Source organism: Colobus angolensis, unplaced genomic scaffold, assembly GCF_000951035.1.
Source record: "Colobus angolensis palliatus isolate OR3802 unplaced genomic scaffold, Cang.pa_1.0 Scaffold51, whole genome shotgun sequence".
In the NCBI taxonomy this organism is placed as follows: Eukaryota; Metazoa; Chordata; class Mammalia; order Primates; family Cercopithecidae; genus Colobus; species Colobus angolensis.
In genome coordinates this window covers 12,691,479-12,704,776 of record NW_012118599.1, presented here as the reverse complement: position 1 = coordinate 12,704,776, position 13,298 = coordinate 12,691,479, and the positions used below count along the sequence as shown (strand labels likewise).

Here is a 13,298-nt window from a genome sequence, read left to right as displayed (position 1 = left end):
CTCGGGTTCCGGCGAGCTGGGCTGCCCCTGGGCGCGGGGAGCCCCCCAGCCCTGAAGATGCGCCCGCCCGGCGCCTCCCCTGTGCTTCGTCATCGCCTTTGGCCTTCATAAGCGTCCCAGAGGTCATGGTGACCATTGCCATCTTGTGGACAGGACATTGAGGCTCTGCATCCCAAGACCCTCCTCTGTGTTAGTTCCCCTGTTTTCTGACGGGATGAAGGTGTCTCCTTCCTTTGTTGGCTGGATAGTAATTCTGTCCCCTCACTTCCCATGACTTTTGAGGCTCTACATGGCCTCGCCAGCGTTCCTCGCCCACTCACTCACCCGCTGTGAAGCCCCGCTGGCTTGCTCTCATTTCCTCTAATTCACAGGCCTTCCCCCAAATGCTCTGCCCCCATCCCTTTACTCATCCTTACATCCCAGTTGAGATGATACTCCTCAGGCGGGGGTTCCCGGACCATCCAAAGCATGACCCTCTACCAACTCCATCCTTTTCCTTCCCATTATTCTTTTCCCTTCATAGCACCCACTGCAACTTGTAAGGACATCTTTATTTGGATGTTTATGCTTTTAACGGCTGTCTCCCTCACTGGATGAGTGGTCAGCGACTGTGCTGGTTTATTGCCCCACGCTCTTCATGCCAGCATAGGGCTGACCTAGCAGGGCCCTCGAAGGTGAGGAATGGGAGGAAAAACGTAGAGTCAGCTCCCTTGTGCCCAGCCTCCCTGGGTTACCCTTGTCCCCAGGCTCCTCCAGATGGCAGCCCCCAGGGCAGTGGTGAGGGCTCCAGGGCCTGTGTCCTCTCATTCTTCCTCCTCTCTATCCCTCATCATTTCCACAGCAAGGACAGGGTCTGTGCTGGACACAGAGAAAGGCCTAGGGACTACTGGCCTCTGACCCCACCCAGCAAGGTCCTACCATGCTCAGGGGACAATTTCCTTCTCTCTGCCTCCACGACAAAGTCACAGGGCAGGCCTGTCTAAAAAGCCCCAATGCACACAGACATGCATGCGCACAAAACAGCTCTAGAAGGGAAAAGCTTTTTTTAACATCTCTTGCCATTTTAGTGTCATGTTACTGAAAGTTCCTTCCCCAGTGGCTCAGTTCAGAACCTTCTCTGTGAAGTCTTTAAACAGCAGTGTTTAAGGGTCCTCAATAGCAATAAGATGGGACACCCCTCAGGGTTCTGCTTGCTCCTATTTCAGTCTCTTCTCACTCAGGAGAGTCTATGTTTCCCACTGGTTGGCAGTTTCAGCCTGACCCAACATGGGTAGAAACAAGAGCACCTCCCATTTTCAAGAGAGGCAAACAGGCTTCACCCAGGATACCTGGGACTTCGGGGATCTTCCAAGAATCCTTGTCCACCTGGAAAGCTCTTCCTTCCAGACTGGCTGTCTCTCACTTGCAGTCCCTCCTCCTCAGCTCAGGACTGTACTGGCTGGCCCCAGGCTCTGGCGACAGCAGTCCCTAGGGCACCAGAAGAACACACAGCCTGGGCCCAAACTGCAGCAGTTATGACTCCGGCTTCCAAATGGAAAGAGATGGAGCCCCGAGGATCCCAGACCCTGCCTGGCTTCAGTCGGTACACAGCAGCAGTTTCCCTGAGATCTTCAGGTCATCAAAGGGCAAAAGGACAAGGGACTGAGAAGGAGAATGGAGAGAAGCAAGATCAGAGGACACGGGAAAAGGCAACTTGGGAAAGGGGACCCAGGGAAACCTGTTGGGCCACTCCCTCCCCACTAAATGACAGTTGAAGACCATCAGGGAACAAATCTTCATACAAATCCTCAAAATAGTGGCCCCTCTGGGCTTGGCAAAGCCCTAAGGACCTAGGCAAGCCTTCCTTTTCTAAGATAATGCCAGAATATCCAACTTAGTTGGGACCTTAGAGGTGATCCAGCTCATGGACCTAGAGTTGTTTGTTGTTGTGGGGGGTGGTGGAGGGGGTGCTGGGTACTCGTAGAACATTTAGGTTTCTTTTATACACTGAACATTTATTTTTTTATTTTTATTTTTTGAGACGGAGTCTTGCTCTGTCGCCCGGGCTGGAGTGCAGTGGCCGGATCTCAGCTCACTGCAAGCTCCACCTCCCGGGTTCACGCCATTCTCCTGCCTCAGCCTCCGGAGTAGCTGGGACTACAGGCGCCCGCCACCTCGCCCGGCTAGTTTTTTGTATTTTTAGTAGAGACGGGGTTTCACCGGGTTAGCCAAGATGGTCTTGATCTCCTGACCTCGTGATCCGCCCGTCTCGGCCTCCCAAAGTGCTGGGATTACAGGCTTGAGCCACCGCGCCCGGCCTTACACTGAACATTTAAAAATAGGAAAGACTGTACAGAAAATCTGGGTTTCACCTCCCAAAAAATTCCAAGACCAGAAAAAACTGGCCTACACTCCTGCTCTGTAAGCCTGTGCTCAAGCTGAGTACAGAGACCCTCAGGGATGGCTCTCTGGGTTCTTACAGGCCTCATTACACCATGGTCTCATACCTGGCCAACTTCACTGATTCACTTTAACTGCAGGGTCCCTGTGGGAGTCCAAATTTGGCTCCCTGGTCCTGACCAACTAAGGAAACAGGCTCAAGTTCCCATAGTTGGTCAGTGATAGAGTCCTGGTTATACCCCAGGACTCCTGACTCCCTGGCCCTTTCAGCTAATGACAGAACCTCTCTGCTGTGGGTGTGTGAGGCCCTGGAGAGCAAAGCATATGCCTCTTACTTCCTCAGTCAGGTCCTGGGGCGTCTCATCCTCCACGTTCCGCAGCAGGGAGTCAGCACCCGCCTTGCACAGAGTGGATGAGATGCCCATGAGGCCCCGGCCAGCTGCCAGGTGCAGAGGTGTGCACCCGTTCAGCATGCGGGCATCTACCTGGGCACCAGCCTGGAGCAGGAACTGTACCAGGCCCCGCTCTTGGGTTTCCACAGCCAGGTGCAGCGCTGTCTTCCCACTGGTGCCCTCCTGGGAGGAATAAGGATGTCAGCCAAGGCCCTCAGAGGGAGTGTGCTGGGCCTGGGCTCTGGGTAAGGAGGTGAATGCCACCACTTCTGACTGCTGGGCAGGGGCTTGGGGCTGTGTCAGGTGGGGGCAGGCCCTGGGCTGGGCAGTGCTTTGCTGGCTGCCTCACCTGCACGTCAATGTCAGCTCCATTCTGAAGCAGCAGTTCCATGAGTGGTTGGTTCTTCTGAAGGGTGGCAATGTGGAGACAAGCCAGACCTGGGATGGGGTGAGGGTGAGGGTAAGGGTGAGGGCTGCTGATCTGCATCCACCAACTCCCTCTCTTCTGGGACCTCCCTATCACTCAGCCCCAAGGGACTCACTGCCCACTCAATGTCTCTAATCACAAGACTGTTAAAATGCAAACCCCAAAACCCCCTCAAAAGTCTAAGGGACTCAAAGTTTCCACCTTTTCAGAGTCATGTTATTGAAACTTTCATGCTTCAGGGGTCAGGCTGCTGAGTGACACCCCCAAAGAACACCCTCCTCCTATACACAAATCACAACACACACACACACACACACACAACCTGCCCTCAAGCCCAGAAAGCCACCTTTTCTGAAAAGCCACCTAAGATCCTCATGCCCCCAGCCCTTTCTCAGTGGCCACTTCCTTGTGTGCCCCCCTGGCCTTTTTGCTCTCCTTTCTGGCCTGGACACCCCTGACCCTTGCTTAGTAATAGAGATTTCGATTCAAATTTACATTCTTCACCTCCTTCAAGGCCCTATTCAGATGTCATTGGCTCCATGAGGCCTTCCCAGACCACCATATTTAACAATTATATCAACTCTCCTACTCCCCACATTCCTTCCTCTCACTCTGCTCTACTTTTTACTACAGCACTTACTTCCTTTTAACATATTACATAGTTCACTTCTTATATTTATTGCTCGTCTCAACCTTTCTCTATTTTGCATCCAGATGCAGGTGTAGCTCCCAAGATAATGTCTGGCACATAGAAAACCCTCAGTACATTTCTGTTGAATGAATGAATCAGGTCATCTAATCTCTATTAAGCTAACTATCTTTTTTTTTTTTTTTTTTTTGAGACAAGAGTCTCTCTCTATCACCCAGGCTGGAGTGCAGTGGCCCAATCTTGGCTGCAAGCTCCGCCTCCTGGCTTCATGCCATTCTCCTGCCTCAGCCTCCTGAGTAGCTGGGACTTCAGGTGCCCGTTACCACGTCCGGCTAATTTTTTGTATTATTAGTAGAGACGGGGTTTCACCATGTTAGCCAGGATGGTCTCAATCTCCTGACCTTGTGATCCGCCTGCCCTGGCCTCCCAAAGTGCTGGGATTACAGGCATGAGCCACTGTACCCGACCCTTAAACTAAGTATCTTAAGGGCAAGATTTAGTTTTCTGCTCAGCACACAGTAGGTACTGGGTAAATTCAAAATCAAATCATCCATTCATTCATTTAGCAAAGATGTACGGAATATCTATGCGTTTAGAGTGGGAGGGGCACCAATGGATAAGCTGGGACCCTCCCTTCCCCAAGAGTGGGGTCCCTATCTCCTATGCCCTCCTCATCCCACAGGCCCTTAAGACTGTCCACACCTTGCCAGTTTTGCAGCTGGAGGTCCAGAAAGTGAGATGTTCCTCTGCCTGGCTCTGGCCGCCCCTCCAGCAGGCAGCGGGCACAGGCCAGGTGCTGGCGCTGGCAGGCCACATGAAGGGCTGTGTCACCATGCCGGTCCTGTAGTGCCCGGCTGGCCCCCTTTAGCACCAGTGCCCGAACTGCACCTGGTTGGTCCAGATGTACAGCCAGATGGAGTGCTGTCTGGAGGCACAAATAGAGGGTCATGGGGCCACTGCAGCATGCTCCCACCTCTGGGAACATGCTTGGCCTCAAGAATCACCAGCTCCCAGCATCTTCTTTGAAAGCAGCTTATTAAGGCCATAGCCTGTTCTTCCAAGGAAATACTACCAAGCCCTTCCCCTGTCACCCCCTCCCCTGCCAAGCTCCTATGATCCCAATTCTGGAAGCAAGGTGAAGAAAGTAGCTCCCTGCTTTTCTTGTAAGTCACCTTAGGCCCTGGAGAAAGGACATGTGGGGGCAGAGTCTAGCCCCTCACCCCGTGGGAATGTTACCCCCAGAGGTTAGGCTGCAGGAGGAAAGAGAGGCACCAGGCAGTTTCTCCCTGGCAAAACTCTCTATTAAGGCTCCATTCAGATGTCATCTCCTCTGTACGCCTTCCCTGGCTGCTGCACACAGACACTGGACCCTATAGCAGCTGGTATGTGTCTCTATCACAACTCTTGTCACCAGGCTGTGTATTTAGCTGTTGATACGAGTCCCCCAGCCCAGGCTGCAAGCACCTCAGGGCAGAGGCCATGTCTTACTTGTGTCTGTCTCCTCAGTTTCTAGCTCAGTGTCTGGCATATGGTTTCCTAAGTGAGCAGCCTTTGGACTGGTGTGGCTGCTGGGGATGGCTGCCAGGGCACAAACAGGTATCTAGGCACAACCCTCTCTCGCCACCAACCTGGTAAAGGTTATTTTGAATGTCCAGGACCTCCTGGGGCAGCAAAGCCAGGCAACAGAGCAGCACCGCTGGGGCCTCGTGAATCACTGCCAGGTGGACCAGCCTAGGGGAGCAGAGGCAGGGCTTAGCGTTAGGGCCCAGGCCAGAGGGAGTGGGTTGGGGTCTTGGGGTTAGAAGGAACACATCAAACTTTAACTAGCTAGGGTAGGTTCAGGAAGTGACAGTGTGGGCCAGGAAGTGAGGGTTGGTGTGGGAAGCCAGGATTCTAGGGGTTGGGGCTCCAAGTTCCCACTGCTGGCCTTCAGGAGGGCCTTGGCTGGGTGGGCATGTGGGCAGGGTGCTGACAGGACAAGGGCCTTCCTGTCCAGCCTGCCCACATCCACTCCTCTTTGCCCTCAGGGCTCTGCCCGGCCAGCTGCAGCTCAAAGCCAAATTGAAAGCTGCCGAAGTAGTCCAGAGGGGGTTTCCAGGGCCGAGCACCCCACTACCCCAGCTCACAGGAAAGAAGGAGACAGATGCAGGGTCACCCCATACCCCCAAGCAACTCAATGTTACACATTCCAAGGGAGAGACACAGAAACTCTTGGAAGAGGAGCAAGGAGACAGTGCAGCATCCTGTCCTGCTGCCCTTCCCTGGGAGTCAAGAGACACCTCTCAGATAGCACAGACCAGGCTGGGCCTAACAGATGCCGTCCATTCCTGGTGCACCTCCAAGAGGAGGTCTTTGTAGTGCAGAAAATGTATTTGTTGAGGGGGCCAAGAACCTTAATCTAGGGGTAATGGGGGTAGTTGGGAGGGGAAGTTCCAGTCTTGGGGTTTCCCCACATCAGGTGGGGAAAATGAAAGCCAGTGCTGGAGGGTCTAGGCCAGGACAGCTGCCTTGGGGCATTAGTGAGGGGGGTAGCTTGGCTAAAAGGCCCGTCTGGCCTGGGGAGGGGACTGCTTGGGGAGGAGGGCGGCAGGCTTCGGTGGCAGGCAGCAGGAGAGGCCCAGGAGAGTGACGGAGGGAGGGAGGAACTGCTCTGGAAATCCCCTAGGCCCGGGCCTGCTCTCTGGGTCACATTCTTGCAGCCACCTCCCTCTCTTCCCCAGTATCCCCTCCTCCCACTTCCTCTTCCCACTTCCATACCTCCCACAGCCCAGACACCCCCAATGGAGGGAGGAAAGTGCCCCTCCTCTCTGGGGACTCGCTGGGAAGCCCGGACACTTCTCCCTTCCACACACACACCCAGTCTGGACACAACACCTGCTTCTAACTAGAGATGGAAAAGGCTGGGGCTGAGAGGCTAACAAAAGACGGCAGTGTCAAAAGTCCCCTCTCCTTGATCAAAGGTCATCAGAGGTATCTTGCATGCAGCCCGCAAAACCTTGGGGTTCTGGACCTGAGGGCTGGTGATCCAGGCAGAGTACAGAAAGGACTGGGTCACTCCTCTCCCACCCATTGTGTGCACCAGCTATCTTTATCAATGGCCACCCAGGATTGGGACCCTGCATCTCCAAAAAGCAGGTTAGGACAGCCACCTCCTGCTTCCCCTACTCCTATTTATATGAGCACCCTTCATCAGGGATTCCAGCCCTCCCCAACTCTATTTCTCATCCCCAGATCCCAACCTTTCCCTCCTCTGTCAATGTTTTCTTCTTCCTGGGGGCTACATCCTCAACTGGCCAACCCATCACACACAACTGCCTTTTACTTCAGCTGCTCTCTGGCCCACTCCCACAAAACTCCACCTGGCTATGGAGGAGGAAGGGTTAAGTGAGGGAGTAAGGCACGACAGTTAGTGGGACTTGGGGTCTCTGGAGGTAGAGGATATCAGGGACGCTGACTCTAGCCCTCACTTCCCCTTTCTTAGCAGAGGAGGAAGTAAGCTGGGGCAGCCAGTCGCCTGTCTGTCTGCTGGGGCAAGAGTGCCCCAGCCTGGCTCACCCCCTCCTCTTGAGGACCAGCCCCAATCCTACACCCTGGTGGCACCCCCACGCCTAGCTTCCTGGCCCCTACTGGCAACCTGTAACTGGCACCTGTTGCTCCTGGAGACAGAGCATTCTGAGGTCAGGAACTGGGAATCCCAGATATTGAGCAAATAAGGATGTCCCCTTCCCCAGCAAGAAGAAACAAAAAAACTGGACTCGGTCAGGGGAATTTTCTCTTCCTAAGGGTGGATTATTGGTAGATTTCCAAGATGCTGGCTGGGGTCCCTGAGTTAAGGGTCCTGCCAGCTCTGCCCACCCCGAAATGGGAGAACAGAGATGATGCCATGGCCTGGCTGGACCTCAAAAGTTGGCTGAGAGTTAAGTCTGGAGTTTGGAAGAGTGAATGGGGAGTTGAAGGATCCTCACGAGGGAGTGGGGGTGCTCGGCCTGTTGCGGCTCTTGGGCAGGCCCAGAGTTAGCATCCCGCTTCAGCCTAGCCCCCATACTCACGTGTCTCCGTCCTCGGAGATATAAGTGAGTGCTTCCAGCTGCTGAGGGCTCAGCGCCCCCACGTGGGGGAGTGGCGGGCGTGGGGCCGGGTCCTCAGCCTCGGGACCCCCCAGCAAGGACAGGGTCTCGGTGAGCGAGGAGGAGCCATAGGTGGAATCAGCCCGCTCCCCATCCGCGTCTTCCTTCTGCTGTGGTTCCTTGGCTGGCCCCGGAGGGTGGGTGCAGGGCTGGGGGCTGCCGTCCGAGGCCCCGGAGGCGGGAGCCGAGGTGGGCTCGGGTAGGGAGCGCAGAGAGCGCAGAGACTCAATACCAGAGTCGTACTGGCTCTCGTCCGCCTCGTCCGGCCCCTTCCGCGCCTCCGACATGCCCGCGGCGCTGGCCCGCGGGGGCCTGGTCTAAGCAGGATCCGGCTACGGGCTCTGCCGCGCCGCCTTTCCGGGTTGCAGGTCCGCTTGGCAGAGCGGGCGCCCGGCCCGCGGCGGCCTCCTTCCCGGGCTGTGGGGCTCCGAGGGGCCGGCGCACAGCAAGGACAAGGTTCGGAGCGCTGGCCGGGTCCACCCAGCGGTTACTGTGGGCAGCCGAACCGCCCAAGCGGGTCCTCCTCCTCGCCCCGCCCCTCCGGACCAACAGGGTCGCTGCACGCCGGATGGCCCCGCCCCCGCCCCGCCCCCGGCGGGCGCTTCCGGAAAGAGGCCCCGCCCCTCCGGAATCCCCCTTCCCGGGCTCTGCGTAGGCTTGGAGTCTGTGGTTCCCTGGCCTTGACTCACTCCTTCGTTGATTCATTCACTCATTCATTCATTCACTGTTTCCCCCTTCCTCCTTCACTCATTAGTTCCACGCATGTACTGTTTCCTTCTGTCACGTCTATTTCTTAATTCATTTGTTTTATTTTTATTTTTTATTTTTTCGAGACCAAGTCTTGATCTGTTGTCCAGGCTGGAGTGCAGTGATGCGATCTCGGCTCACTGCAACCTCCGCCTCCTGGGTTCAAGCGGTTCTCCTGCCTCAGCCTCCCGGGTAACTGGGACTACAAGTAGAGACGGGGGTCTCGCCACGTTGCCCAGGCTGCTCTCGAACTCCTGGGTTCAAGCAATCTGGCTGCCTCGGACTCCCAAAGTGCTGGGATTACAGGCTGCGAGCCACTGGGCCTGGACCATTCATTTGTTTTAAAAGAAATATCTATTAATTGTCTGTACAAGCTGGCATCTTTGGGGGAAAGCATGTAGGTGATGGGTTGGGGAAGCACTGCTTCCTATCCCCTGCCCATTTATCTCAATTTCTCTTGCTTTCTCATCTTTCCCTATCAGTGCCCAGGAGTATTGGTAGGGAAAGGGGACTCCCATTATCTTTAAAGGAGCAGTTCTTCTGGGTCCTCGAAGACGGTCTCTTGTGTCAACGTCCTACATCACATGGAATTGGGCATGAAAATTTTTTTTGGAAAGAGCGTCTTCTCATGGAGACTGTTGTCTAAAAAGCAAAATGGTTATGGGGTTTCTTCTTCCTCCAAGGGTGAAACCCTGGCCTTAGGTAGTTACAGTTTCTGGTCAACCCCAGCAGTCAAGGAAGTGGGGTCAGATTGGGGAGGCCCCCGACATGCTGGGTTGCACTCTGCTCAGGTCCCCAACACAGCCCCAATCTTAGTACGAAAACATTTTTCCTCTTTCGCTGTCCCTGGGCCTAGGAAGGCCGTGGGAGAACCCCACTACAAGTGAGCCCTAAGCCCACGCTCCATGATTTATTCCCTTGTTCCTCCCCACTACTCCAAGTGCTATCAGCCTAGCGCCAGCAATGCCCTTACAGGGTTATCCCCAAGGAAACATGTAGCTTTTCCATCTCCAGCATTGGGGAAAGGAAGGTGGATGAGTGTAGATAGCAACGTTTTGCAGGGGAGAGGCCAGCTTTCCCACTGCCCTTCCCCTGCAACCTCATTTTATTCATCCATCATTCACCCACTTGTTAAACATGTATAGAAGATCTCCTGTAATGTCTGACTTTGTTCTTTCTATTGGAAGCAAAACTGACTATCACAGTAATAACCCATAACCACCCCCCTATGACCAACAAAAAAAATCCCATGGTCCTAAAAAAGCTCCTTGGCAACTACAGCTCAGAGTGGTTGTGATAAGACAGAACTGAGAACAGGGTGTTGTGGGGGCACACAGTGGGGCCAGCTACTCAGTGGGGTGAGAGGTAAGGAATGTTCCATTTGAACTGAGAATGGGAAGGGAAGAGAGATAGGGAGAGGAGAAGGACCTAGTCTCTAGGGGGTGATTGGAGACAGAAGAGTTGGGGGAGGGCTGAGGGGAGAAGATGGCCCACTGTTCTTCAACCCCATGTAGGACCAGAGTGGGAAGGATGTGATGAGCATGAAGCCCAGTGAGGAGCCACGAGGGGAAAGGCCCGGCAAATTGAAGCATCTCCTTCCCTTGGGTCAGCATGATTTCAGATGTCCTCCCCTGACATGTTCCTCTCCAGTCCTCAAAGGCTGCAGCAAAAGTATAGTAATAAACTCCAGACCCAGACCAACTGGGTTCAAAATTTGGATGAGCGCAGTGGCTCATGCCTGTAATCACACCTATAAACTTTGGAAGGCTGAGGTAGGTGGATCATTTGAGGTCAGGAGTTCGAGACTGGCCTGGCCAACATGGCGAAACCTTGTCTCTACCAAAAATACAAAAATTAGCTGGGCCTGGTGGCACATGCCTGTAATTCATCGCAGCTACTTGGGAGGCTGAGGTAGGAGAATCACTTCAACCTGGGAGGTGGAGGTTACAGTGAGCTGAGATCGTGCCACTGCTCTCCAGCCTGGGCAACAGAGTGAGACTCAGTCAAAAAACAGAAACAAAACCAAAAAAACCTATACAAAATCTGACACTATCATCCACATTTTAATGCTAGGAAACTGAGGCCCAGAGAGGTGAGTTGGCTTGCTCAAGGTAAAATAGAAAGTGCAGAGATGGCTTCTGATGTAATCCAAAACTTTTATATATTTTTTAGTGAAAGCTTCTTTTCTTTATCAAGATGTAAACCACATAGGGTGGGAGTGTCTGAGCCCTCTGCAAGGACGTAAGAACTCACGAGTGTGCAAGGACCTCCTTTTTAGTCATACGGAGTCTGAATTTAAGGAAAAACCCACTCAACTCAGCCAGGTGTTTGGCCCTGAGCCATAACAGGTGTGTGGCAGTCCCTTTTATGGCCACATGAGGTCAGCATTGAGTCACCGACTGGCCCCAGTACCAGAGCTTGCACTCTTGACAGGAATCCTTTCCAACACTCCAGAAATGGGGAGAGGGACCATAACAGTGTTATCTGAAAGCGTGACTTGGGGACTTTGACTTAGGCCACAGCATGGTTAGGGACCTGACCTCGTCTCCGCAGCTCCAGTCTTCTCTGAGGCTGGGCCTCTGGTCTTTCTCTCTGTTGTTTTCTGGTTCCCTTTGTGCCCCCACTCCCCCCCTCCACCCACCCCAGCTAGGCTCATCTTCAGGAAACAGGCCTGGTTTCCATGGTGACCAGCCGGTCAGCTGGCTCCTTCCACCGCCCCCTCCTCCTTCACCCCCCTTTCCTGTAGCTTCCAGGGAAGGGTACTGTGTGTGAATGGAGAAAGCAGGGGTAGCCTTTTGTCTCTTGGGAGCTCTAGGGCTGGCTAAAAGAGCTAAACTGTCCCTCCTCCAAAGCCCTTTGAAGTGGAGACAGGAAGGCAGTGGGGGTGAGTGTCAAGAGGAAGATTATAGTGCCTAAATGGGGAGCACGAGAGGATCTTCTGTGGGTTTGGAAAGGCCAAGGTTAGGGGCTCTGCTCTCTGTGGGCAGTGAGGACTGAATTGCGTGGAAGGGGCTGAAACTGGAACAAGATGGGCTGGAGTTAGCTGTGAGGCCAGCTTCCCAAAAAGCATGGGCGGGAGATGCTGGAATGAGTCACCAAGTGAGATTCTGCCTCTGCCAAGGGAGTGAACAAGACCCCCGCCTCTTCTGGACAGCCACCTTCCTCTTGGCAGGGAGAATGGACCCATCAACCTGGAGAGGGCCATGCAGGCTGGATAGCTCTAAGCAATAGGTGGACAGAGAGCCACCTTCACCTGCCTGGAAAGGGAAGAGCAGTAAAACGAAGACAGGGCCAGGAGTGTACTAGAGGGGTGGGAACAGTGGCTGTTCCCAATAAGGGGAAGGTACATTCTGGGCAGATCAGTGTGCTTGTACCCTATCCCCCAAAATCAGACATCGAGGCTTTGCCCCAAACCAACTTCCTACCCACAAATATTCCCATAGACTTTTGAGTGGGAAAGATCTGAATTCTAGGACTAGCTCTGTGAGTGCTAGCAGGTGACCTTGAGTAAGCCATTCACTCTCCCTCCGCCTTGGTTCCCTATGAGTAATTGGGGAGAACAGTTACTGTATGTCAAAGACTCTGATGACACATAGTAGGATTCCACAGTAACTGTGTATGCGCAAGATTGATCATGCATGGCTTTTATTACATTCTTCATAATGGTTGGTTTTCGTGTTCTTTTCTCCCCATTAGACTTTGTGCTCCTTGAGGGAAGGAAACTGTGTTTCACTTCTGTACTGGCCACACAATAGGTATCCAACACCTGTTTACTGAATGGAGACATCCAGGAATTAATGAATGAATAAATGTCAGGGTCCTTCCTGCTGTGCCAGGGAATGCAGGGAAGAGCAATGTGGGATGGCCTGAAAGGATAGCCTGCTTGCAGTGGCTCAGCCTGGCCTGCTTCCTACACCCACAAGTGGGAGCCTTAGAAATTGTCCAGTCAAATTCCTCACTGCACAGATGAAGAAATTCAGGCTCAGAGAGAGGAAGGCACTTGCCCAAGGTCGTATAACTCCTTAATGACAGAGACAGAATTGAGAATTAGAACTCAGGTTTCCTGCCCTCCAGCATAGGGCATTGCACACACTTCACTGCTTCTCTGGAGCTGCTCTTTTAGGGAAGGAAGATGGTTCAGTGAAGGCCGGTTCCAATGTCCTCCCTCTGCCCTCTGTTAGTCCTTTCCCACCTCTAGCTTCAGTCTCTTCCCTTTCACCTTATTCCATTCCTCTCGAAGTCTAGCTTCTGCCTTAACCCTTCACCATGCAACCGGGAGTAAGGATCTTCCCTAGGGTTCCAAGGATCAATTTCCTCTCCCCACTCCTGTGCCCCAGGAACTTGGGGGAACCAGAGATGTGTGCGTGTTTGGGGGTGCTGTTGGTTGAACCTCGGGGACACAGTCCACGGAGAACAGATGGAGAGGAGTTGCGGCATAGATTCTCCCAAGATGGGAGTGCGGGAGGGAGGTGCAGTGAGCAGGGCTGGGAGCGGGGAAGGGGTGTGGGGAGTCCCTGTTGCTTTACCCCTTCGGGGGGTGGTTATTAGGTAGGCTTGGGAGGGCGGAGTTTGGGGGG

At 53.8% G+C, this 13,298-nt stretch overlaps 2 protein-coding genes across 2 annotated transcripts in view; both read right to left on the bottom strand.

The window, feature by feature from the left end:
* SLC35B2 (solute carrier family 35 (adenosine 3'-phospho 5'-phosphosulfate transporter), member B2) overlaps positions 1 to 249 on the bottom strand; it is a 3,807-nt gene extending 3,558 nt beyond the window's left edge. The window contains exon 1 of the mRNA XM_011960318.1: positions 134 to 249. Coding sequence (XP_011815708.1) covers positions 134 to 171 — 38 coding nt within the window. The 5' untranslated portion in view covers positions 172 to 249. The remainder of the gene's footprint in view (positions 1 to 133) is intronic.
* Positions 250 to 540: 291 nt separating this feature from the next.
* NFKBIE (nuclear factor of kappa light polypeptide gene enhancer in B-cells inhibitor, epsilon) lies at positions 541 to 8,679 on the bottom strand. Its single transcript, XM_011960329.1, is given in 7 exon segments — positions 541 to 1,641; positions 2,715 to 2,954; positions 3,121 to 3,209; positions 4,550 to 4,772; positions 5,476 to 5,578; positions 7,897 to 8,537; positions 8,539 to 8,679. Coding segments are annotated over 7 exon segments (1,503 nt in total). The 3' UTR covers positions 541 to 1,575.
* Between the last annotated feature and the right edge of the window lie 4,619 nt (positions 8,680 to 13,298).